The 27,302-nt window shown below is 47.7% G+C and overlaps 1 protein-coding gene across 3 annotated transcripts in view; it reads right to left on the bottom strand.

Annotated features, from left to right (window-relative positions):
- Nucleotides 1–27,302, bottom strand: part of NBEAL1 (neurobeachin like 1) — a 2,018,929-nt gene that overhangs the window by 640,391 nt on the left and 1,351,236 nt on the right. For all 3 annotated transcript variants that reach the window (XM_069615520.1, XM_069615521.1, XM_069615522.1), the window contains one exon: nucleotides 7,652–7,776. In XM_069615520.1, the coding sequence (XP_069471621.1) occupies nucleotides 7,652–7,776 (125 nt within the window). The remainder of the gene's footprint in view (nucleotides 1–7,651; nucleotides 7,777–27,302) is intronic.

The raw sequence follows: 27,302 nt of genomic DNA, 5'->3' as shown, positions 1-27,302 counted from the left end.
CCTTCCTTCCATGTGCTCAAAGCGAACGTCAAACTCTGGCTTCACACCAACGACTGTTAAAAGCCTCAATTGTGCCAAATATTCTGTATATTTAATGTAAAATATTTGAAACTGTATCATATCCTACTTGTAAGTCATGTGACATTGTATCATAAGAAATGCTTGATATGTGATCCTGTAACATTAGAAATGTAAAATATTTATGCACCTGTAACCTAAGATTTTATTTCTTGCAAGCGCCCAGTTGCTTAACGGCCAGGTGCGCTCTATAAATAAACAATACAATACAATACAAAAAAAGGACGAACATACTCGTCCTTGGCACTTAGAATTAACGTTCAAGGATGAGAATGAATTTATATGAAAATAGTTCGTAAAGTGCACATTTTGGGTTAATTAAATCAGTTTACCATAATGCGCTATTTTTTGCTCGACAATATTCCGGTGTCAACCAGTCCCTGAAGAAATTCTGTGTTAGGAGGTTTTATAATGTATTAGAGCAGAATGAAACATGTAGGACAAGTTTAATGCATGAGTGTAAGAAAGTTAGCATGTGTGTATGTTGAGAATGTTGGCCAATAGCCCATGTGCAATATAGAATTCATTTTTGTAAAGAGACACTGTTGATTTAGCTTCTTCATCTGTGATATTTTTGAAGTCTGTGCGTATTCTGTGATGAATCGGATGGCATCATAACTTCTCCTGGTAAAGACTCTTCCCATGTAGCCAGGGGATGGCAGCTGCTACCTGATCCAGACCCTGGGGGCAGCTACATGAGCGAGGACCAAATAGGCAGAGGTGACCCTCGGGGAGGACACAAGGTCATTGGACGAAATCACACCCCCCCCCCATTCCCTTTCAGGGATGTTCCATTCGTTCCTTATGCCTTGATGGCATATTGTAACACTCTCGCTCAACAACATGCCAAATCTACTTTAAAGTGTTCACCAATATCCTCCAAGGAATAGTGTAACAACAACTGAGGAAGAAGCTGGGCACTATAATGATTACTCCCAACAAGATCCAACCTCCATTTTCCCAATATCCCATAAGGAACAGCAAAACAACAACTGAGACGAGGAAGAGGCAATGAGCAATGAGCATCATTCCTAATGAGAACCAGGGCCAGCGGTCTAGTCAATGGTGAACTGCAATTGACCCCACCATGGTTCAAATCTATGCTGCAAAGTGAAGCATGGAGTACACCAGCTCAGGGCAGAGCGAACTACCGGCAGCGGTGCGGGAAACCAAGCAACTACACAGAGCAAGAGAGCCAGCCTGGGAGCGATGCGCTTGGGGAGGCTCCGTGGACACCAGAAAAGAAGCACAAAGAAGCAACCTGTGCTTTTAGACCACTGCAGAGACTGGACAGCCGACCGAAGCCCGAAAGCCTACTGAAGGTGCTGGCAAGGGCAGAAAGCAACGCGAGAGCTGGGGAAACATCCGACTTGGAGCCGGGAATGCCGCAAAGGCACAAAGAGAGAACTGGTGAGCCCAGGGAAAGGGTTGGGATGCTGAAGCAGTGTCGGGCAACAGAACGAAAGCCCTAGACAGTGGGACTGGGGTCTGGGACCCACAGTACGAGCTTGGCAGAGACCAAGAGCAGAAACCAGAGAGACATTACATGTTGTGACTTTGTAATAAAATATACCAAGTGTTGGCTAAGCCAAGTGTTTAGAAGAGACTGCATAGAAATCCTGGCAGGAGAGTATACCAGGAAAAGCCAAGTATTTGCAAGAAAGTGAAAGAGGGTGCATCCAAGACCTGACAGGAGAGTATACCAGGCAAAGTCAAATATGTGTGATGAATAATAGTAAGAGAATCTCAAGGAAGAGCCATGCCCTTAAGATTGGGAATTGTTATGAATGTGGAAAGGAGCCTGGCAAATAAATATACTGGGTGACCTACAAGTCTGGAACCCCACAACCAAAGTGTAAGACAGTGACAAGTGAATCACAAAGAAGACATATGCCCTTAAGTTTTGAACCGTCTTGAATGTGAAAAGAAACCTAGGGAAGGGAGCCTTTTCCCCAGGAACCATGAACACATCAAGAGGAAGGTGCTGTCTTCTTGAGTTAGAAGGAACTTTGTTATTCTTTGTTTGAACTTTTTGTTTGGGAAGAAAAGGAAACTGGGGGAAGGGAGTCATTCCCTGGAATTGTGAACATTGTCCACTGGGATATTTTGTGTTGGATGTTTCCTTTTGTGTTGGATTTGAACATTTGTGCACTTTGAAACTCTGAGACAATGGGCCTCATTATGAGTATGCCGGTCCGGTAACAACGGTGCCGGTAACCTACCGGCACCGTTGTTACCGGACTGGCACACTGAGTCCTGCGGGCGGGTGCCGTCCCTCCTGCCTGGTCTGAACTGGCGGGCGGCAGAACGGCACCTATTCGCAGACTTTGACGGAAGTACCTGCACAGTTATCATCCTATAGGACTCCAATGGGAATGGGGAGTAATTTTTTCTGGCGCCTGGCTATGGGGAATCACTGGGCCCGCCGGGGCTGTAATGCCCCAGTAATTCCCCATTGGCAGGTGCCAGTAAAAAAATGACTCTGGCGGCAGCCATGCCGTTTTTACTGGCAAGGCTACAGCCAGGGTCGTAATGAGGCCCAATATCCTTTGCACCTTAGAGTTAGTTTTTTGTGTGAGGGCCAGGATAGGATTTCAGACATAGGACATATTTTTTACTTTGTACATCTTGACAAAGGACAGACCCATTTGGTTGAGGAAGGAAAACTCCTCATAGAATAGGGTGGGGGGCAAATCATTTTTCAACCCCTTTATCATTTAATCAAAGTTTGTAACCAAAACCTGAGTCCTCTGTGTCCGCATATCATTCCCAACTCTTCACAATTCATTAATTAGCATTTGCATTATACTATTTGATGTAATGATATGATATGATAGGTTATTTATAACACGCTTAATAACCACAGGTTTCTAAGTGCGGACCCGGGGATCGAACCTGTGTTGCTCTGTGTCGCCTTGCTTCCAAGGCAAGCACGTTGCCCCTGAGCTATCCTCCCGAGAATAAAAAAAAAAATTCAGTTTTGTTTAAATGACTTAATTTGATCCAATTGATGTAATATATAATTTTGAATACGCGCTACTTATGAGTTCTAGTCCAAGCGGGCTTTTGTTTGTTGTTTGTGTATTACGTTAGTTAGAGGGATAGCCACCATGTGTATTTCTCTCTTGTCCCTATTGTTATTGAAAGAAGGTTAACTGGTACCATGCCCCGCTCCTATTATTAAAGAGGCCTCTCATGACCTAGCTCCCTTCATTATTACTCTCAAACTCCTCATTCAGCTCTGGTGTTGTCCCTGACAATCTAAAGGACACCTGGGTTATCCCGCTCCTGAAAAAACCATCACTGGATGCTAATATACCAACCAACTACAGGCCCATCACTACAGTGCCTTTTCTGCTAAAAATCCTTGATCGAGCTGCCTACCTACGGATCTAAGAGTACCTTGAAAAACTTTTGGGATTGAGGCAATCTGGGTTCCGCCCGCAGCACAGTACCGAATCTGCCTTCATTGATCTTAAAACCCAGATTGAAGACCGAATAGATAAGGGCAAACTTGTCCTCCTACTCTTACTTGATCTTTCTGCGGCTTTCGATCTTGTAAACCACCAAATACTCTGTCAACACCTCAAACTAGGTGCCCACTTCTCGGACAAAGCAACGGTCTGGATCAGTTCATTTCTGGAAAACAGATCCATGAGGGTCTTCTCCCCCGCTGCCGCAGCTAAACCCTCACCGGTCACCTGTGGAGTACCACAAGGTTCGTGCATCTCCCCTACTTTGTACAACATGTTTACAAAGCCACTATTCGATATTTTGGACTATCTGGGTGTCACATACACAAATTATGCTGACGACACCCAGATACTCATCCCTATCACAGGAGACTATACCACTGACTCGCTTGCTGTTAACTCCATCTACCAAGTCATCCAAGCCTGGATGGCGCAACACAGACTCTGTCTGAATGACAAAAGGAAAGAGCTCCTCATCCTTGGCTTTCACCAAAGACTTAGAAAACAAGACCCCCTGTTTAAATCCCTCACTATCGATGGCAACATCATTAAGATCTCCAAGGACACTAAAACACTGGGCATCTATATTGACTCCACCCTATCCTTGACTAGACAAACTAACACAGTCTCCTCCGCTGCTGCTTACACTTGTAAGCTCATCACAGCCAGTCACCCTGTTCTATCTCCAGCCAACTGTACTACACTAGCCAGGACCCTGGTGATGTCAAAAATTGATTACTGCCAACGCCCTCTATCTGGGCACTAACCTCTGCAATATCAATAAGTTACAAATCATCAAAAATAACACCATCAGAGCCGCACTAAATATTCCCAGAAACCAACATATCTCGAACACCAGACCAAGTATCTGCTGGCTCTCAGTAGTGCAAAGAATATCTCTGAAAACACTTGCTCTCATACACAAGTGCCTCACTAACCAAGCTTCTAGCTACTTGGCCAACAGATTCTCCATCCACACCTCCATCAGACCCCTCAGAAGTGCCCAGACTAACTTCCTATCCATACATTGCTTCAACCTTCAAAGATCTGGTGTGACCAGCTTTCTAGTAATGGCGGCCAAACTCTGGAACTCGCTCCCCTACCCACTAAGAGCTGAACCGTCTTTCCAGACCTTCAAAAACATGGCCAAAACCTGGCTATCCGCCCAAGACTTGCCCCCCTCTGCCCACTAGCCACCACCACCTTTGCGACGGCTCTCAGCTTCACCCATTTGTAAATATGCAACCAGCTATCCTGTAGCATGAAACATGTATGTATATAATCCTCTATGTAATTCTTTGTAAATTCTATGTAAATCTTTGTAATGCCTTGTCCGCTCTTACCATGATGTAACCTAAGCAAGCGAAGCGCCCGGATGCATCTGGGCCTGGTGCGCTTTATAAATAAATAAAATACAAATACAAATAACATAATGACAGGAGTTGCTGGCGAGTATGTCTCTATTCAAAGAAAAAGCATTGGGTTGCAAGTTCAAAACCAGCAAATTCAGACGAGTGGGAGTCTGTCTAAAAATATCCATCACAGCTGTTTTAAAGGCCTCTCCTCACTGAAGGATATTATGAGGTGAAAGAAAATTGTGCTACTAACTTGATCTGAGATTGCTTCTTATGGGGATCTCAGGGAGTTAGTAAGGAGTAAATATAAGAAGACAAAAGACTCACTGCAAGACCTGGATGGTGTTACAATGTCCCTTGCTGGACTCTGGAGACCATCAAGGGGGTGAAAAATTACTTTTCACGTTAAAAAAAGAAGACATGGGAAGCTGAGCCAGCAGCACCAAAGTCGTTGCTCCCAATTCTGTTTTAGATGTTACGCGCACTATCACCACCGGAGTGGTACCCTGGCGCTCTGGCGGATCTGAAAAAGGATGGTGTGAAACAGGGAGGCTGTGTGAGCGGTTAGTAGGGTGCAGTGGGAGTAGGAAAGTGAGATATGATGTTCTGTTGGCAGCTTCAGTTCGGTTTGCACCGTTCGCTGAGCTTAGGTGCAATTTTCGAGTCTGAGCGATTCCCATGTACTGTTGTGCATGGTTATGTGTTGTTTGTATGTTGTTGCAGTGTGGTGAAGTGTGCAGACATCAGGTCGTCTGAGTTTCTGTAGGAGAAGAGTTTGTGGGAAAATTAGGTTTTAGTATTGGGTTAGCAGGGGGGTGGGTTCTTACCTCTTTGCTTTGGTTTCTGAGGTCGGCATCTATGACCATCCTGTGTGCTTTGATATTGTTTGGCATGCTAGTCGGCAGGTACGTTGAGGTGTGGTAATTATCTTCTGTATAAGTCTAGCGGAATGTCAACATGGGTCGTGGAAGTGTGCACCCCCCCGCCCTAGGGTTAGAGATGGTTAGGTTAGGAAGGTTATGGGTCTCTCCCTTGACTTCTAGTGGGTGGTCCCTGCCTACTGTGATATTCCTCTGTAAACATGGCGCTGTGTGTGCATGAGAGGTCCAAAATGTCCTCCCTACGCCTACCAGTTGGGGATGTTTAGGCAATGGATTGTAGGTCCCTCCCTGGGCTTCCTGTTTCTTCCGGAATGTATGATTCACATTTGTTCTCGTCTGATTCTGGGGTGAAGAGCCAAGTTTTTAGTTGTTTTCTGAATTCCAGTTGATCCCTTGTATTGCTTATGGTTTTTGGTAGGGAATTCCATGTTTTAGGAGCCAGGTGTGAGAAATATGCTCCTCTGAATTTTCTTTTATTGTATGGTCTTGGTTTGAGGCAAATGTCATAGATTGATCCGAGTGGTCTTGCTGGATGGTAGATAGTTATTTTGTTCTTTGGGAACTCTGCTCCTCTGCCGTGAAATGTTCAGCCAACATTTTGGCGGCAGGAATCCAGTAAGTTTAGAAACAACTGTGTGCATGCATGGGTTTTTGTGTCGTGTGGACACCTGTCAATGTGTACATGTGCTCGCTGGGGAATGTTAGAGTGCATTATGCATGTATGGGGAAGAAAGGACGGCGAAAGAAGTAGAAGATCTTGCTAGATATAATGAATGGATAGCAAGACGAGAGGATGGGGCAGGAGGAACATTCTCACATATTGAATGAGGGTGATACGGGTGGATGTAGTCAAATCTTGACTGTGCTGAACATTATACCCATGCAGTGTCAGAGATGTGGTACAGCAATAAAGTTGATGTCCCGCCCCAATTACAAGTGGGTGAATGTCCTTTTAAAGCATTGAAAACAAACTGCATCAAATGAGTATCAGTGTAAATCACTGAGGTGCTCCACATAGAATGGGGGTCTGATGTAATCTGTTAGAAAGGATGAGATCCAACTCAGAATCCATCTGAAAAACCCACCTACTGTTCCAAGGTTTTTAGCAGTATACCCTGATCCACTCAGTGAAATGCCAGAAATGTAGGAGCTCAACCAAAACTGTTGTTGCTTCAATGTTAGCCAACCAAAGCACATATATTTGGCAGATAAAGCACTACGGAAACGCCCTCACTCATACCAATTCATCAGGATCTGCACTGGCTATCAGTGAGGATTTGCCCAGGCTTCAATTATCAGGAAAGTAGGCCACACTACAGATCCTTGCGATATCATCCACTGTGGTGATCTGAACTTGTGAAAATAACAACAGACCTTGCCCCCTAGAATGTGGAGTCCTATGCCTTAAGTGGGTTGCCGAAAATCTAGCAAAATCATCAGAGCTTAGGAGCGTTGAGAGATTCAATTGTTTTTGTGCCCTATCCACAACATGCCTTTTCTAACTATTCCTATAATAACTGAGCACACCAAATATGCTCCCATTAGCCCATTGTTTCCGTCATCCCTTTTTACTGTGATACCACTCATATTGCACATACATACAATGGTGAATAACAAATAGTTCAGAGACCATGAGTCTTCGTCCAGTTAAATACATATGCAATGCATGAATCGCAAGCAATACAGACGTAAAGAAAATGGTCCATTGTATACAATATTGAAAACATTAATTTGTTGAGGCGATCTAGATCCGATATGCACAGGGCTATGATCTAGATAGAAGTGATGTATCAGTATGCATATTTCCCATTACCTATGACTTAAATAGAAAACGTAGCTAATTGGGTACCTTTTCAACACTCACCCAAATTGTCCCTTAATGCACTGGCGTCTGCGTGCGAGTCAAAGTGGTAATTCTGAACAAGTTTAAGCCTCATACGAGAGTAGTTCTCAACGCTGGAAAGTTTCCATCGGATTGGAATCTTTTTCCTAAATTAAGCAAAATGAAAGTTATAATCATCACTTTTATGACTTATTCCAAAATCTGATTACATACATGCTTCCAATTCGGTCATGGGTCGGAAACAGTTTCACTAATATGGCAAAACCACTTCCAACATTTTGAATGAGAGGGTGGGAAATTCTTTAGAATTTTCCTTTGGTAACATGAGGAATCCCCTAAAACGTCGGCTGGCTTTTTGGATTTCTAGACTTCCTCTTTGTTGCCGGAAGAACCGCTACAGAATATTCCCTGTAGCTGCAACTCATATATGGTGTGCTGCCCTTAATAGCCCAATATGGCTGAATGGGCAAGGTTGTTACTGGACTTTTCAGGGTGGGAGTTTCTCAACTCCGAAATTGTGCCAGGAGTAGGTTGGTTCTAGATACACATTGCATTTCGGGCTACAAAACCCTCTAACCTTTTACCATGTTCGTAATGCCCCTAAATGGTGGCTATTTGACTACCAATTGATTTGGAAAAACCTGCAGGCCAGATATTTTGTTTTGTGGCTTCTGTGCTAGGAACACTAGCCACAAAGGCACTTTTGAGTGACTGGAATCTGGTTGAGACTCCATAAGGGCGGAGAGAGAGGGGGAGAGGAAGAGAGAGAGAGAGAGAGAGAGAGAGAGAGCGGGAGAGGAAGAGAGAGAGAGAGAGGGGGAGAGGAAGAGAGAGGGAGAGAGAGGGGGAGATGGGGAGAGGAAGAGAGAGAGAGGGAAAGGGGGAGAGGAAGAGAGAGAGAGAGAGAAAGAGAGAGAGAGAGAGAGACAAGAGAGAAGGAACAAGGTACTTACCTGTAACTGTTGCTCTCCAGCATGGGTCTGGCATGGATTCACATGCTCATGAATATTCCCTGTCATCAGGCTGGGAATCCTCGGTAAAGAAAACATCAGTTTCAGTTTAGTTTCTGAACTGTCTTTCTCCTAATAACCAATCACTGGTCTCTGGGTCATACTGCCCCCAGCCAGGGGCGTAGGAGACCCATAAAATCTGGGGGGGGACAGGGGACACCTTGGTACTTTGCTTTATTTATTTATTTATTGTATTTTGGTGAAAGAACTCGACTTTTCACAAAATTAAAATAGCAGTAGGTATTAAATCACATATATAATCACTGTATAAAACAAGAGAAAAGAAAGAAAACAGAAGAAAATTAAGAAAAAGAAAAGCAGTTCAGAGTACAAAATCCTTCAATTATGTCGTCCCTCTTAACACTATGTTTACTTTTTTCAATGTTATAGTCGTCTTCACCATTTTTTTTAACAACACAAACACAATAGTTTCAGCGTGTTTAAACAGCATCGGTCATTATTACATAACACAATGGCATTTATTAGGGCAACTTCAGGAATAAAGCACCAATTCTATCCCACTTGTAATCAAACCTGTGAAACACATGATCGATAGATCTTTTATGTCTGCCCCGAAAACACCTGCTCTCAGGCTCCCTTCACTGGGGTGCAAGCTAGAGGGAAACCAGCCAATTTTGCGCCATGAGGGGGGCAGGATCTGTCTGCTGCGCTCCTCTGAGCAGTCCCTGCAGCCACAGGACTGGAGGGACTGTCTCAGCTACCACATCTGCAACGGCAGGAGTAGCCACCCAGCCAAATGTGACCTGCACGGATCCCCTTACGTTACCAAGCATAGTAAGTTACATCTGGTGACGACAGTAAAACGACTTGAATTCTTGTACGAAAAACTGTAAGAGATGTTTGAAAAGGACAGGTTGCTTTCAACGTGTATTAGGGGTCGCGGGAACACATCTGCCTCCAATGGGCCTAAACTGATTTACAACTAAAGGTAATGCACACACCTCCCCTCAGCCACAGCCACTGTCTTTTCCTGTTATCATGATTCATAAAATGAAACAAGGGTACGCCCCTCAAGTTTCTCTATTCATGAAACAGTTTAAGAGGTCATGATTCCTTCCCTGAAGTGCCCATCTTCCTGTAAATACCAGAACAAGCAACTTGTTTATTGGTCTCAGGCGCATCTCAAAATAACTCTGCACTCACCTACTACTCCATGCTCACACACTAGGGTGGGGACCTCTCTACAAGCTCCACTGGAGGCATCAACGTTTAAGCTTTAAAATACATATTTAAGGTCTCCAAATCCTTATTGGAATCATCAACCATGGGAGAGAAGCAAACAAGGTTTCCTGTTGATACTTAAAAAGCTGCACTCACGCAGCAGCATTCTCAGTGACTGTTCGCCTGACATTGCTGCAATTAGATAAAAGAACCAGAACCTGTGTACATTCTGATTGGAATATAGACTCTGTGCGCGCTTGGCTTCTGTTGAGTTGCGATGGACCAGATGTGCTAAGGACTGGGAGTATCTAAAACTTCATAATGGTATGTGATCCCCAATCAGGAAACACTCCTGGTTTCAATACATACAAAGTTTTGAAAGCGTGAAAGCAGTATCTAAGAGACGCATATTACTATTTAACATATCGCACAATAAAAGGCAACCACTTTTGGCGAGGATACCATACACAAACTCCTTACTCTGAGGCATGACTCAGCATTTCCGATTATGGCCATTAACTGAGCTGAACTATTAACAAACTTTAGAAACATGATACACCGATGGAATGACAGAGCACAATGTTAGGCCTTGTATAGATTTTACTGTATGTGCAGGCAAATAGCCAGTGGAATCAGTAAACAGCAATATCGAGAGGAGAATGCTTAATTTAAAACTCTGGCTGATGCTGGTCTTTCATTGTGGTGTGCGCTGCTCCTAGTCCTAAACCTGCCAGGAGAATGGCCCCTTTTAGCAGAGTTACATCTTGAAAAGATTTGATAACACACAGGATTGTGTCGATGTTTGTTGTGGTATCCCAGGTTTGTTGGTGTGCGGTGCGATGTCTGCTTCATGGGTTTGAACTGTGCAACTTTAACAGAAAGCTTTTCGATGAAAGTTCACGATGTATTTCTGGTTTACACAGATTTGAGTATAAATAGTGTACTACACGCTGTAGTGAGTGGACACACTGGGTGCGATGCAGTGGGCCTGGAGTGCATACACGCTCAATGAATTTCCTTCAACTTAGTTGCCATCGACTTATCAGCGCACGATACATCTCCGTGACTTGTGCAAGTCTTGTAAAAAAAAAGTTCAATCACGTCTTTGGATGCGACAGCCAGGTGAGGGGGCCTCTGCCAGGCCGGGGGGGAGGGCTACTGCCAAGTGAGAGGGCCTCTGCCAGGTCGGGGGGGGCACTGCCAGGTGAGGGGGCCTCTGCCAGGTCGGGGGGGAGCACTGCCAGGTGAGGGGCCTCTGCCAGGTTGGAACATCTCTGTGTGAAGAAGAGGAGGGGTCACAATGGGAACACTCTTTTTGTAGTCAGCTATCACCCTACTTTCTACTTACCTTACTTTCTCCCCATAAGGTGCATGCTGCAAAACACACATATGGAAGGGAGCACACGTATGTGACTGCAGTCAGAGCAGTAGGAAGGCATCTACCGCAGCGTGCAAGGCCCCTGTGCCCTGCGAGGCTTGGGGCAGTTTGCCGTCTGGCACCCACCTCTTAACGGCCCTGTACATGATCAGTCGTGCCATGACGCTTGCATGTGTCAGAATGTAAGCAATCACATTTTGCTTCGTCGCTAGCCAGTAGCAGATTGAAAAACTATGACTACACTGTGTGCAGTGCCCGAAGTAAAGTGGAGCGGGTGGACTTTCTAGTATATAGAACAGAACATCAGGACTCATGCAATGAGAGATTGTTTTGCCATGGGTTGCTCCTAAGCAGAGGACATTGCATTGTTGGTGGGTGAATGTCTTCCTCCCATAAACTCGCCTCTCCCAGCCCAAGTGTGAGGCCTGGCAGTGTCTCACAGCCAAGCTTAGGTGACAGTCCAGCCAGCATTCAGTGTCCTGGGGGTCCCAGGGCCTGTCCTGCGGGAAGGGGGGGGGACAGGCAAGCACAAGCGCGACAGGGTTCATCCAAACCCTGGCCCCGGGCAGAACCCACCGGGGAAATGGCCTGTTCCAACACCCAGTTTGGAGCTCGAGACACATCCCGTCCACAGCTGTGCCAGAGAAGATAGTCAGGGTTCTACTTGCCAACCACTGCCATCTTCTCTAAAGGAGGGGGGAGGCCTGAGGACACCTCAACGAGGGGCATCAGGGCACCCAATGCCCATGAGGAGAGCAGGGAAAAATGAAGGGGATGTTGGTCATCGCCTTTCTGGCGCTGTCGAGTTTCTCTTTCGGTAAGAATGATGCAAATACCACTCTCGCACTATCATTAGCAGCCGATAGAGGTTTGGGGATTTTTTGGCATGGTGAACAAAAAGAAGTCCCAATGGCTGTTTAACGTGTGCCTTATTTTTTTAATGTGCAGCTGACATGAGGAATGAATGAAGGAAGGGAAAGGAAGGAAGGAAGGAAAAGAAAGGAAAAGGAAGGAAGGAAAAGGGAAGGAATGAAGTAAGGAAAAGGAAAGGGAATGAAGGAAGGCAAGGGAAGGAATGAAGGAAGGAAGGAAAGGGAAGGAATGAAGGAAGCAAAAGGAAGCAAGAAAAGGCAAGGATTGAAGGAAGGAAGGAAAAGGAAGCAAGAAAAGGCAAGGATTGAAGGAAGGAAGGCAAAGGAAGGAAGGAAAAGGAACGAAGGCATGAAGGAAAAGGAAGGAAGAAAAAGGGGAGGAAAAGGAAGGAAAACAAAAGGAAGGAAGGAAGAAAAAGGGAAGGAAAACAAAAGGAAGGAAGGGAAATGCAAAGAAGGAAAAAGGAAGGAAGGAAAAGGAAAGAATGAAGGAAAAGGAAAGAAGGAAGGAAGGAAAAGGAAAGGGAAGAAAGGAAGGAAGGAAAGGGGAGGAATGAAAGGTAAGGAATGAAGGAATGAAGGACAAGGAAGGAAGGAATGAAGGAATGAAGGAAAAGGAAGGAAGGAAAAATAAGGAAGGAAAAAGAAGGAAGGAAGTAAAAGGAAGGAATGAAGGAAAAGGAAGGAAGAAAACATTAAGGAAAAGGAAGGAAGGAAAAGGAAAGAAGGAAGGGAAAGGAAAGGAATGAAGGAAGGAAGGAATGAAAGAAGGAAGGAAAGGGAAGGAATGAAAGAAGGAAGGAAAGGGAAGGAATGAAAGAAGCAAGGAAAAGGAAGGAAGGAATGAAGGAAGGAAGGAAGGAATGAAGGAAGGAAAGGAAGGAATGAAGGAAGGAAGGAAGGAAACGAAAGAAGGAAGGAAGGAAAAGGAAAGGGAGGAATGAAGGAAGGAATGAAGGGAGGAAGGAAAAGGAATGAAGGAAAAGGAAGGAAGAAAAAGGAAGGAAAAGCAAGGAAGTAAGGAAGGAAGGAAGGGAGGGAGGAATGGAAGGGGGGTGGAGGGAGGAAGGAAGGACCCTGTTTACCCACTGAAGCTGTCTGAAGTTTGTTGAACGCATCACTGCACAGGCTGCAGAGCGACACAAACTGGGGGAAACTGGGGGGGGGGGAATGCCATTGTATCCCCCCCACTTAAAATTGTGGGGGGATTTGTCCCCCCTGTCCTCCCATGTCCTACGCCCATGCTCCCAGCCAATGACTGCCCTCTACCTAAGCCCCTCCTCTGGCAGCCATCTTCAGATTTGGTAGCACGTCAAGTGGCAGTAGGACCAAGAGAAGAGCCGCAGAGAGGTAGGAGGGAGGGTTCGCATGTGAATCCATGCCAGACCCATGATGTAGAACAACTGTTACAGGTAAGTAGCTTGTTCCTTCTCCAGCATGGGGTCTGGCATGGATTCACATGCTCATGAATACAAGAATACATAGCAGTACACACATGCACAACCACGGGAGGTGGCAAGGCTCAACATTAAGCATTTACATGAACTCAAAACTAAGCATCTCTTACCCCCTCACCAGGCCCACCTTCAGAGAACAGGTTGCGCAGCACTGCCTGGCCGACTCTGGACTCCTCCCTGGAATCCCAGTCGACGCAGTAGAATCTCGTGAAGGTGTGCGTCGACCTCCACATAGCAGCCCTGCAGATGTCCAGCAAGGGTACACCAGACAGGAACGCCGTGGTAGCAGCGATCGCTCTGGTTGAATGGGCTCTCGGACGGCCGGGCAGCGGTCGGTTTGCCAACCGGTGACAGTGCATGATGCAGCCGGAGAGCCATCTGGAAATGGAAGCCTTCGAGAGGTCCTTCCCTTGGTTCACAGGTCCAAAGTTCACAAGCAGCTGTGATGTCTTCTGAAAACTCTTTGTGCGGTCCACGTAGAACTTCAGCGCTCTAGCCACATCCAGCGAGTGCAAAGTCCTCTCGGCCGGCGACGAAGGCGACGGGAAGAAAACAAGTAAAGGGCTCGTTGAGATGGAATTATGACGGCACCTTGGGCATGAAGGAGGGGTGCGTCCTCAGCACCACCATCGTCTCGTGGAATGTCAGGTAGGGTGGTTTGCAGGAGAGGGCCTGGATCTCTCCCACTCGTCGTGCGGAGGTGATGGCCACAAGAAACGCTGTCTTTCACTATAGGAACTTCAACGGTGCCAAATGCAGAGGCTCAAATGGTGGCCCCATGAGCCTGCTCAGCACCACATTGAGCTCCCACACCGCGGCCGGAGCCTTCACCGGCGGGAACGATCGGAACAGTCCCTTCATAAACTCCTTCACCAGGCGATGAGACCACAGAGATGATCGCCCCGGGGTTCTGGTGTAGCGGGAGATCGCTGCAAGGCATGAGCTAGCCCTGCCTTGGCCAGCGACAGTAGGTACGGCAGCACCTGAGAGGCCCTAATCCGCAGAGGGTTAATATTCTGTGCACGGCACCAGACAGAGAGCCTCTTCCATTTGTGTCCATAGCACTTGAGAGTTGAGGACGCCCTGGCCTTTGCAAGCACCTCCTTGCAGTTCCGCCGGGATATCGTACCCTCCAAACTCTAGTGCTGCAGGAGCCAGGCGTGCAAGTTCAGCGACCCTGGGTCGCGGTAGAGGATGGTGCCTCCTTCTCTGGCGAGGAGATCCGCGTCCATCGGCAGTTTGACTGGGGGGGGGGCGCTGACATGTCCAGAAGGTCCGGGAACCAGATCTGCCTCGGCCACGCCGGTGCAATGAGGATCCTCCTGCACCGGGACCGTCTGAGTTGGTTAATAAGTCGCAACGGCAACGGTGGGAACGCATACAGGAACAGGCCGTCCGAGGGGAATGAGAAGGCATCGCCCATGCTCCCCGGCTGGGGAAACCTGCAGGCGAACCTCCGGAACTTGGTGTTCGCCGCTGTCGCGAATAGGTCGATTTGGGGATTGCCCCATTGTTGGAAAAGTAGATCCACTTGATCCTGACGCAGCTCCCACTCGTGGTACGAGCGCAGCTCCCTGCTGAGTGAGTCAGCAATGGTGTTCTTTATTCCTGCCAGATGGAAGGGTACCAGAAACATCCCTTGGGCGACAGCCCAGTGCCACAGATCCTGGGCTTCCTTGGATAGGGCTAGGGATCTGGTGCCTCCCTGCTTCCGGATGTAGAACATTGTGGTGGTGTTGTCGGTGAAGATCCTTACCACCTTGTCCTTGAGGCACAGGAGGAACGACCTGAGGGCCCAGAACACAGCTCGGAGCTCTAGGACATTAATGTGAAGTGACCACTCCTCCTGGAGCCAAAGGCCTCTTGCGTGGACATCTCCGGTGTGCGCTCCCCATCCCTCCAGGGCGGCATCCGTTGTCACCGTCTCCTGATGTGCCGGGGTCTGGAAGTCCATATCCGCCGCCAGATGCGTGCGGGTGCTCCACCACCGGATCGCTTGGCAGAAGATCTCGTTGAGCGAGATCCGGTCTTCGAAGCTGCCCACCGATTGCATCCAACGGGCGTTGAGGAACTCTTGCAGTGGACACATCCACAGCCTGCACAGGTAGATGCACGAGGACATCATTCCGAGCAGGGACTTGATGGACCTCACCCTGGCCACGTCCATGGTCGACAGCCATTGCACCTTGTTCAGGATGGCCTTCGTCCTTTCCTCCGACGGAGAAGCCAATCGCGCCACTGTGTCGAGCCTGGCTCCCACAGGGCAGGGCGACTTGCGATGACACCAAGTACGATTTCGTGAAGTTGATCGAGAATCTCAGATCTGTGAGCAGTTGGACGGTCTTTGCAGTGTGTTCGACGGCGAGTTCCCTTGTCTTTGCTCGGATGAGCCAATTGTCCAGGTAGGGGTAGACGTGGATCCCCTGCAGGCGCAGCGGCGCCGCCACTGGTGCTAGGCACTTGATGAATACCCTGAGCACCGACTTCAATCTGAAGGGAAGGGCCTTAAACTGATAGTGTCGCCCTTGGACTACAAATCTGAGGAACTTTCGATGTCTTTTTAGAATGGGGATGTGAAAGTAGGCATCCTCCAAGTCCAGCGACGATAGGAAGTCACCTTCCTCCAGCTGTCCCAGCACGTGCTGGAGGGTGACCATCCGGAACTTCTGGGAGTTGATGTACGTTTAAACGACGAAGGTCCAGGATGGGTCGCCAGCCGCCGGTCTTCTTTCTTACGAGGAAGTATTGTGAGTACACTCGAGCCCCGGAGCCTCTTTGGGACGAGCTCGATGGCTCCTTTCTTCAGTATCGCCCTTACTTCCAGCAGCAGTTGAGGGACGTGGTTTTTCTTCCTGGCCACGGGTGGAATTCAGGGGCACTTCTTTAGGAACTCGAGTGTGCCCATGGGCCAGGGCATCCAGCACCCATCAGTCAGTGTAGATGGACTCCCACACGCTGACGAACTTCGCCAGCCGGCCTCCCACCGGGGTGCTCAGGTGGGGGCCCGACGCTACGGCCGGTTCAGTCCTGCTTGGCAGCGGCCTTGCCGCCTTGGCCTCCTTGGTGACGACGAGATCCTCCTGACTTGCTGCGTCCTCTGTAGGCCTCCTGCGACAAGGAGCGGGCCGCCTGGCGGTACGTCGAGGAGCCGCCGCCGAATCCTTTGGAGGAACCTTGCTTGCCTCCGGAGTTCCGAAAGGGCGGCCGTCGTTGCTGCAAAACCCACAAGGCCCGAGCCGTCTCCGTGTCGGCCTTGATGGCCTGCAGTGACTCATCCACTGTCTTGCCAAACAGGTTGTTCCCGTCGAAAGGCATGTCCAGAACTCTGGTCTGCACGCCGGCGAAGGCAAATGCTGTTGCCCATCTGGCGAAAACCGGTGTCAGCAATGTACGTGGCCACCGTTATGGCGTGGTCCGACTCCACCTCGCCTTCCTGTAGGATCTCCAGGTCCTCAGCCCTCTTGTCTTCTGGGAGGAAGTCCAGCAGGGGAGCGATCTTGAACCACAGCTCCCTGTTGTAGCGGGCCACAATCGCAAGGGCGTTGGTCGCTTTAATCGCCGTTGCTGCCGACGAGATGACCCGCCGTCCCATGGCGTCCAGTTTCTTGCCCTTGCCGTCTGGCAGGGAGGTCGAAGTTGAAGCCATCGCCCCCGCCGCTTTCTTCTTGGCCGCCGCAGAGACGACCGAATCCGAGGTCGGCTGGGCCCTAAGGCACATGGGGGCAGAATCCGGGACCCGGTACTTCTTCTCGTACCGGTCTCTCATGGCAGGAGTCGTGGACGGGTTCTACAGGAGCGACAGACCCTCGTCCCAGATGTCGTCAAGCAATGGAACCGAGAGGACCGTCTTCCTCTTGGCCTCACGCTGTTGATAGAGGAAACCTTCCTTCTTCTGTTCCTCGGGGCAGAGCTGGAAGAGCTCGGATGCCTTGGCGATCATGGCGTGGAAGGAGCCAATTTCGTCGGGCGGGGAGGCCCAAGGAGGTGGTGATGGAAGGCCCATCCCGTTGTCACCACCGTCGTCATCTGTCCCCGCGTGGCCGTCTCCGTTCACGTGTCATCCCTCAGATCAGGAGAAGGAGATGAAGGCTGCGAAGGCCGTGAAGGCTGGGAGGGCAGGGGGGGGTGAATTCTCCTCCGCTTGCTTGGAGGGCTTCCAGACGGTCCAGGCTACGCTGTATCGTCCGTTGGGTTTAAGGGCAACCTTGTCCTTATCTCAGTACACAAGGCCTGGATTGCCATCAAGATTGCTCCCGAGTTGTCCTGTGGCCCAGGTACCGGCTGCGACGGGCGCGGGTAGCATTTATACGCGCCTGTACACAACTGTGTTTCTAGGCGCAACCACTTCGTTCACTCTCCTGCCAAGTATACAACTGTCTCGTATTCACTTCAGGGTCCCAGAACCTCCCTTTTATTAGGGTGCCAGATTCTGTTGCTCTTCTGTGCAGGTCCTAGACTCACACGGCTGCATTGTATCTGCTTGGTTCACTCTCCTGCCAAGTATACAACTATCTCTTATGCTCTTCAGGGTCCCAGACCCTCTTTCCCATTAGGGTCGCAGACTCTCTTTCTCTTTGGTGAGGTTTCAGACTTGCACCACTGCGTTGTATCTGCTTGGTTCACTCTCCGGCCAAGTATACAACTGTCTCTAATGCTCTTCAGGGTCCCAGACACACTTTCTCGTTAGGGTCCCAGACCCACTTTCTCTTGGGTGTGGATCCCAGTCTTGCACCATTGCGTTGTATCCACTTGGTTAACTCTCCTGCCAAATATACAACTGTCTCTTGTTTGATTTAGGGTCCCAGACCCTCTGTCTTCGGCTCCTAAACTCACCCCAACGCTTCCCTGGGTCTCTCACAGCTCCCGGGCAACCAGCATACCTGTTTGCTCTCTTCCTGGCAGAATCGGTGGTTTCCGGGCAGCTCTATCCTTCCTAGAGGCTCTGGGAGCATTCTGACGTCCAGCGGGATCTGCAGCGCCCCTGCAGACTGAGGCATCTCTCCGGTTGTGCGTTCAGTCTGCATGCTTCGCCTCGTGCTGTGTATGTCTTTCGTTATTCCTCTTCAGGCGACTGCGCTTCGTCTCCCGTGTTTCTTTGGTGCTTTTGTTTGAGCCTCAGCTTGAACGCCGTTGGAACTCCCGTGTCGGACTGATGTATTCCTTAGAGCCAATCACTGACCTTTGGAAACAACACCGCTCGGTCGTTTGCACGCAAGTGATCCTTGTACTCCTGGTCATCTTCTTCGTCCCAGTACTATACTTAAAGCTACATGCATAATACTTTACATTATCTGGTTTTTAAATGTTGTAATGTAGGTTAGTTTGGCTAACTTGACAGTAAGTAAAATAACCCATTTTTAGCCAACAAATTGACAGTAATATATATTAGCTGCATCCAGGGAAGGGGCAGAAGGACTTGGACCTGGAAAAGGGGTTGGATGTGGCAAAGCGGGGTGATACCGAATTCTCTGGTGATGATCGTCTCCAATCCCATAGGGGATTCCTTCCCCATGTGATCCTCCTCTGTGCGCCACACGCAGGGGGACTATTGTACTGTGGACGCACCGCCCTGGTGCCATGGGAAAGGTCTCCCCCTAAGGGAAGAAGGGAGGATATCCTCAGATTCGTCACAGGTGACATCTGCACCCAAGCTCCCATGAACCTCATCACAGCATCCTTCCATGTGGGCAGCGTTCCACCAGTCCTCTGACCCACTATCCTGCCATTGGCTCTCCTTTCAGAGTCACTGGGATGTGTGTGCACGCAATCTTTAAGACCATCTTGACCCCAAGAGTACCATTCAGTGGGCTGATGTTCCAGTCTGCTTCTTTTCCAGTCTGCTTCCATCCGATCTCTGACCTCTAGTCTAGAATTTTAGCTTTCACCTGTGATTCAATTTGTATTTTAAATGCATTGTATTCCAATTCTGCTCACGAGAATGCCTGATTGCAATGTAACTATTTGTAGTGTTATTGTATACATTTTTCTCTGGAAGTGTAATTTTCCTGCTGATTTTAACCTAAACACATGGACTCTGGATAAGTGTTTGAATTGTCTTCTCCCTCATGCCCTACACTGACTGTGAGGCGCACATTTCTATTTTCTAAATGATTTGTCCTAGAGGTTCACAGGCATATATTGGCATCTAGGATACTGTAATAATTATTAATACCCCGAAAGAGAATCACTCTCATTCTTAGGCAGCCTTGTGTTGAACAGCGCGATTCATAAATGTTATAATGCCGAACTGTGTCGGAAGCGGCTGCCTGGATTCTTTGAGCCTTTGCAGTGCGGCTTCATTTAGGTCAATAGAGGGTTCTTTCCTCTAACCTCTAGCTCCTCGCTTGCCCTGGGAGTTGGGCCGGCGACGGGGCGTCTTGTGAGGGGTGGTTTGCCACTTTTAAAGGAGTTTTAGAGCAGTCCTGAAGCAGCCTTGAAGTGCCTCGAATCATCGAAATCTAGGAAACAGTTGAAAGCTGTGGGGGGCTCTTGTCTCAGGACCTTGCTGCTGTGTTGCTGTGGTAAGGTGGTTAAGGACTGGGAAAGGGGGCTTTTCACCAGATGCAGCCGATTTTCAGTAAGTGCAAACTGCACCCTGGGGAAAACGGTCAGTTTCCCACCCCTCTTAATTTTCATCCCTCGCTCCCTCCTCCAAAGTGTGGTCCCCCTTACAGTGGAGGACTGGTGGTGATCCCGTGGGGTTTGAGTCTGCCACTGGTTGTGACCACTGAGGTGCCATTAGCATTGCCGTATGCAGGAGCGCAAGGCGGCCATATAGCCCTAGCCGAGATTCCTTTCTAAGGCCGGCTTGGTGCTTGATGACCAGCCTCTTGCTGCACTATTCTTCCTGCATGTAAACAAATTAAACTCCAATTTATTTAATTCATTTGATCATATCAACTACCTAGGTTCACATATAAATCCTTTGCCATAACCTGATATATGGTGAACATGAAACATGTGAGGTTACATAGCTCTGGACTCTGTAGTGTGGAAAACAATTTGGGCAAGCGACCCGAAGCCCAGGTAAACTGACACCTCGCAGCCAGTCACCCTAAAAAAAGATAAGAGGCCTTTTTGATCTTACCGATAGCACTACTGGAAAGAAGCTGAAAATTGCCAGCTTTTTACCACTCGTAATGCCACTACCATCGGTTATAATTGACAAGTCAACACTTTCACTATCTATTAAATCCACAATTAATCTTGAGACTAATATCACGCATCACTCATTTACTATTGACAATGATGGCTCACTACTAAACCTTTGCCTAAATTTGAAGAGCAACTGGGAGCAGATGAAACGCTAGGGTTGGATCAGGACTATAGGGAAAATGAAAATGGACAGACTTTCTGCATCTCTCACTATAACAGATAAACCGAGATCATGTCTTCCAACCTATATGAAAAAATCCCTTCTTCCACATATCCTAACAGAATTCCTAAGATTCAGATTAAATATTCAACCTACTCTGGAAATCCAGTATATTAGGGATAAAGAGAACTATCCCTCGAATATTTGTGACACATGCGATGGGATAGAAATACAATCAGTCTATCAACTTCTATCCCAATGTACAGGGACATTGACTCAGAGAACCGAAAGATTTTCGAGATTTGGTTTCTTGATTCATACACCTTCTGGCAGAGACTATCGTCTGGGAATGAAATCTTTTGTCATGGCTGAGGTGGTACGTTTTCTCAAAGATTTGAATTTAGTTGGAAAGAGGGAGATACTCAATTTGGAAACTTGATTGCTGTTGTAATCATATGTGATTCTGTTTTCTTCTGAACTTCTTTCCGATTGTGTGTTTTAGGTTATGTTTTGATAAATAGTTGATGGTCTGTTTTTTTTTTTTGGAATGTAAGAAAATATATTTGGTCTTTTTTCTTTTTTAATTGATACTTTTCTTCTCTTATGGAATTGAAATTTTGAGTTATCAATCTGTGTAAAAAGTCATGTTTACTTTTGTATTTTTGGCTACTACACTATAAAATAAAAATAAAAAAAGAATAGCAACTCTTGGGCCAAAACAAGCCCATTTATAATAACATCATGGGCGCTGAATCATCGGCCAGCTCTAACTTAGAAGAACGAGTGTCAAGTCCTGTGCTCCCAGGCAAGGAAAGTTTGTTTATGGAAGCAATGACAGTCGTTTCTAATGATGGCTCTTTATTGGAAACAGTGTTTCCCCTCTTCCCTCAATATTATTCTCTCTAAAGTTGAGGTGCTCTTTACACTTTGCACGAACCTTGCAGCAGAACATCACAAATTGAAATGCATTATTGGGAAAGTTGTCAATGTCAATAGTAGATCGACTTCCAAAAATACGCTTGGCCCATTACGATCAGAGTTTATCAGAGCTTTTTAATCAATGTGTTAAACAATCTCATGATTTTAGAATACTAGCGACACTCGGACATCTGGTCAAATTAGTAGAATTATTCCCAACGGCCGACTTTTTTTTTTAAATCAATCTTGTTTACTTGCATTATGGAAAAACATCCCATGGCTCTCAGCATTAAAAGCAGTGACCTATTGTGTGTGGAATCACCAAAGTGGGATAGTCCAACAAACTGGGCGCTTATCGAACTGGCCTCACCAGCGATTGCATCTCTGCTGTATACTTTGTAAGGAAGGCATGGTATCAAAGGAGTAAGACAGACACAAGTGATGACAGTTCAAGGGTTTTTATTGAAGTTCCATTAGGTTTGAAAAACGCCTATTTAATCCTAAATCTAAAGATCGGAGCAAGCTATGACCATAAAATAATAATAACGCAGTCCTAGTCGAGTCTTTCAAAATAAAAGGGCCTATACTAATAAACTTGAACATCCGTGAAGACTTGGTCTCCAACCTCAATTCCAACACCCCATGTGTCCTCATCTTACTTGATCTCTCCTCTGCCTTTGACACGGTCAACCATGTCATCCTGCTCAACCGTCTCTGTGATAACCTGGGTATCACCGATGAGGCCCTGGCTTGGCTCACCTCTTTCCTCTCGGATCGACCCTCAAAGGTCCAACTTGGGTCCTTCCTCTCCTCTATCTCTAGCTCTACCTGTGGTGTTCCCTGGGGGTCTAACCACTCTCCCTGGCTTTTCAACCAATACCTGGCACTTCTTGCCCACCACATTGCCGCTCTCTGCCCCAACTTTCAGTGCTATGCGGATGGCGCAACACATTTTCAGGCTCCCTTCCGCCACTTCTTCTCCTTCTCTCATCTCTGTCTGTCTGCTATCCAGGAGTGGTGTGCCGCCAATGATCTCTGCCTTAATGCCAGTAAGACCGAGATTCTCCCCATCGGCACACCTGCTCCCTCCTTTCCTGTCACTCTCTGAACGGCCTCTCTTGGCCCTCTTCCTGCTCCCACCTGTGTGGCTAAAAACCTTGGGGTCATCTTCGACCACACACTCTCCTTCTCTCCTCACATCTCTGCCGTCTCTAAGAAGTCATACTACCAGCTGTACCTCCTCAGAGGTATTCTTCCTTTCCTCTCCTTCCCCCAGAAGCTCACTGTCTCCAGAGCTCTGGTTCTCTCTAGACTGGACTACTGCAACAGCCTCTTTCTAAATCTGCCTGCTTCTACTCTCCGCCCTCTTGTACTTGGCCCCAAGCCCAGTGATCGTATCTCTCCAGGACTGACATCTCCTCATTGCCTCCCAATGGCTGCAAGGATTAAGTTCAAAACCCTCTGCATTGTCCACAAGGCCTTATGGGGCCTGCAGCCTCAATACCTTCAACTCTCTCTTCCCAAATATCTTCCTTCTCGAGCTCTTCGCTCATCCGCCTCCAACTCCCTCAGGGTCAGTCGCTTCTCCAAGCAATGAGTTGGTGGTAGATCTCTTTCTTCGGCTGGGGACTCCCTCTGGAACAGCTTCCCTGAAAATTGTGGAGAACCATCTCTGGTTCTGGAAGCACCCCAAAACCTTCCTCTTTGCTTCTGCTTTCTCTCCTCCTCTCCCCTGCTGAACTCCTGGCTGAAACTGAAACTGCACTGGTCACCTGGCTACCCTCTGATCTCGGGCTCAGTTCCCCTCCCCCGCCTGTTGCACACCTGCACTGCCTCCCTGGCATCCCCCGCACTTGGGGACTGTTTTCTGTATCCCTACAACCCCCTATCAGCACTTGACAACTGATGTCTGCACTTATCCTTGCACTTGCCACCACTGGCCGCATCTTTTATTTATTCAATTTATTTGTACTGTTTTTCCCATGTACTGCACTGCCCCCTCCCCCTTCCCCCCACACTTTTCCCCTTTCCCCTTCCCTTCATGGGCGTAGGACATGGAGGGACAGGGGGGACAAATCCCCCCCACAATTTTAAGTGGGGGGAATACAATGGCATGTACCCCCCCCCCCAGTTTCCCCCAGTTTGTGTCGCTCTGCAGCCTGTGCAGTGATGCGTGCAACAAACTTCAGACAGCTTCAGCGGGTAAACAGAGTCCTTCCTTCCTCCCTCGACCCCCCTCCATTCCTCTCCCTCTCCCTCCCTTCCTCCCTCCCTTCCTTCCTTTTCCTTCCTTCCTTCCTCCCTTTCCTTCCTTCTTTCATTTTCCTTCCTTCCTTTCCCTTCCTTCATTCCTTCCATCCATCCTTCCTTCATTCCTTCCCTTTCCTTCCTTTCTACATTCTTTCCCTTCTTCCTTCCCTTCCTTCTTTCCTTTTCCTTCCTTCCTTTTCCTTCTTTCCTTCCTTCCTTCCTTCCTTCCTTCCTTCATTTTTTCTTCCTCCCTTTTCCTCCCTTCTCCTTCATTCCTTCTTTTCCCTTCTTCCTTCCTCCCCTTTCATTCCTCCCCTTTCCTTCCTTCCTTCCTTCATTTCTTCCCTTTCCTTTTCCTTCCTTCTGTTTCCTTCCTTCCCTTTTCCTTCCTTCCTTCTTTCCTTTTTTTCCTTCCTTCCTTCCTTCTTTCCTTTTCTTCCTTCCTTCCTTCTCTTTCATGCCTTCCTTCCTTTTCCTTCCTTCGCTTTCCTTCCTTCAATCCTTGCCTTTTCTTGCTTCCTTTTCCTTTCTTCATTCCATTTTCCTTCCTTTTCCTTCCTTCCTTTAATCCTTGCCTTTTCTTGCTTCCTTTTGCTTCCTTCATTCCTTCCTTCATTCCTTCCCTTGCCATCCTTCCTTCATTAATTCCCTTTCCTTTCCCTTCCTTCATTCATTCCTTCCCTTTTCCTTTCTTTTCCTTCATTCCACTTCCTTTTCCTTCCTTCATTCATTCATTCCTCATGTCAGCTGCACATTAAAAGAATAAGGGACACATTAAACAGCCATTGGGACTTCTTTTCGTTCACCATGCCAAAAAATCCCCAAACCTCTATCGGCTGCTAATGATGGTGATGAGAGTGGTATTTGCATCATTCTTACCGAAAGAGAAACTTGACAGCGCCAGAAAGGCGATGACCAACATCCCCTTCATTTTTCCCTGCTCTCCTCATGGGCATGGGTGCCCTGATGCCCCTCGTTGAGGTGTCCTCGGGCCTCCCCCCTCCTTTAGAGAAGATGGCAGTGGTTGACAAGTAGAACCCTGAATATCTTCTCTGGCACAGCTGTGGACGGGATAAGTCTCGAGCTATAAACTGGGTGTTGGACAGGCCCTTTCCCCGGTGGGTTCTGCCCGGGGCCAGGGTTTGGATGAACCCTGTCCCGCTTGTGCTTGCCTGTCCCCCCCCTCCCTGCAGGACATGCCCTGGGACCCCCAGAACACTGAATGCTGAAGGCTGGCTGGACTGTCACCCAAGCTTGGCTGTGAGACACTGCCAGGCCTCGCACTTGGGCTGGGAGAGGCGAGTTTATGGGAGGAAGACATTCACCCACCAACAATGCAATGTCCTCTGCTTAGGAGCAACCCTTGGCAAAACAATCTCCCATTGCATGAGTCCTGATGTTCTGTTCTATATACTAGAAAGTCCATCCGCCCCACTTTACTTGGGGCACTGCACACAGTGTAGTCATAGTTTATCAATCTGCAACTGGCTAGCAACGAAGCAAAATGTGATTGCTTACATTCTAACACATGCAAACGTCATGGCATGACTGATCATGTACAGGGCCGACATGAGGTGGGTGCCAGACGGCAAACTGCCCCAAGCCTCGCAGGGCACAGGGGCCTTGCACGCTGCGGTAGATGCCTTCCTACTGCTTTGACTGCATTCACATACGTGTGCTCCCTTGCATATGTGTGTTTTGCAGCATGCACCTTATGGGGAGAAAGTAGGGTGATAGCTGACTACAAAAGGAGTGTTCCCATTGTGACCCCTCCTCTTCATTCAGGACACTGAACTCGTGCAAGCCATAAGTCTATTGGACTGAATACACAGAGATGTTCCAACCTGGCAGAGGCCCCTCACCTGGCAGTGCCCCCCGCGACCTGGCAGTGCCCCCCCCAGCCTGGCAGAGGCCCCCTCACCCCCTCACCTGGCTGTAACATCCAAAGATGTGACTGAACTTTTTTTTACAAGACTTGCACAAGTCACGGAGATGTATCGTGCGCTGATAAGTCGATGGCAACTAAGTTGAAGGAAATTCATTGAGCGTGTATGCACTCCAGGCCCACTGCATTGCACCCAGTGTGTCCACTCACTACAGCATGTAGTACACTATTTATACTCAAATCTGTGTAAGCCAGAAATACATTGTGAACTTTCATCGAAAAGCTTTCTGTTCAAGTTGCACAGTTCAAACCCTTTAAGCAGACGTCGCGCCACGCACCAACAGACCTGGGCTACCACAACAAACATCAACACAATGCTGTGTGTTATCAAATCTTTTCAAGATGTAACTCTGCTAAAAGGGGCCATTCTCCTGGCAGGGTTAGGACTAGATGGAGCAGTGCACACCACAATGAAAGACCAGCATCAGCCAGAGTTTTAAATTAAGCATTCTCCTCTCGTTATTGCTGTTTACTGATTCCGCTGGCTATTTATTTGCCTGCACATACAGTAAAATCTATACAAGGCCTAACATTGTGCTCTGTCATTCCATCGGTGTATCATGTTTCTAAAGTTTGTTAATAGTTCAGCTCAGTTAATGGCCATAGTAGGAAACGCTAAGTCATGCCTCAGAGTAAGGAGTTTGTTTATGGTATCCTCGCCAGAAGTGGTTGCCTCTTATTGTGCGATATGTTAAATAGTAATATGTGTCTCTTAGATACTGCTTTCACGCTCAAAACATTTTATGTATTGAAACCAGGAGTGTTTCCTGATTGGGGATCACCTACCATTATGAAGTTTTAGATACTCCCAGTCCTTAGCACATCCGGCCCATCTCAACTCAACAGAAGCCAAGCGCGCCGCACAGAGTCTATATTCCAATCAGAATGTACACAGGTTCTGCTTCTTTTATCTAATTGCAGCAATGTCAGGCGAACAGTCACTGAGAATGCTGCTGCGTGAGTGCAGCTCTTTAAGTATCAACAGGAAACCTTGTTTGCTTCACTCCTATGGTTGAAGATTCCAATAAGGATATGGAGACCTTAAATATGTATTTTAAAGCTTAAACATTGGTGCCTCCAGTGGAGCTTGTAGAGAGGTCCCCACCCTAGTGTGTGAGCATGGAGTAGTGGGTGAGTGCAGAGTTATTGTGAGATGCGCCTGAGACCAATAAACAAGTTGCTTGTTCTGGTATTTACAGGAAGATGGGCACTTCAGGGAAGGAATCATGACCTCTTAAACTGTTTCATGAATAGAGAAACTTGAGGGGCGTACCCTTGTTTCATTTTATGAATCATGATAACAGGAAAAGACAGTGGCTGTGGCTGAGGGGAGGTGTGTGCATTA

This window comes from Ambystoma mexicanum, chromosome 9 (genome assembly GCF_040938575.1).
Source record: "Ambystoma mexicanum isolate Mex_15411 chromosome 9, UKY_AmexF1_1, whole genome shotgun sequence".
Classification (NCBI taxonomy): Eukaryota; Metazoa; Chordata; class Amphibia; order Caudata; family Ambystomatidae; genus Ambystoma; species Ambystoma mexicanum.
Note: the sequence above shows the minus strand (reverse complement) of the source record. Positions and strands in the feature narration are given on the sequence as shown.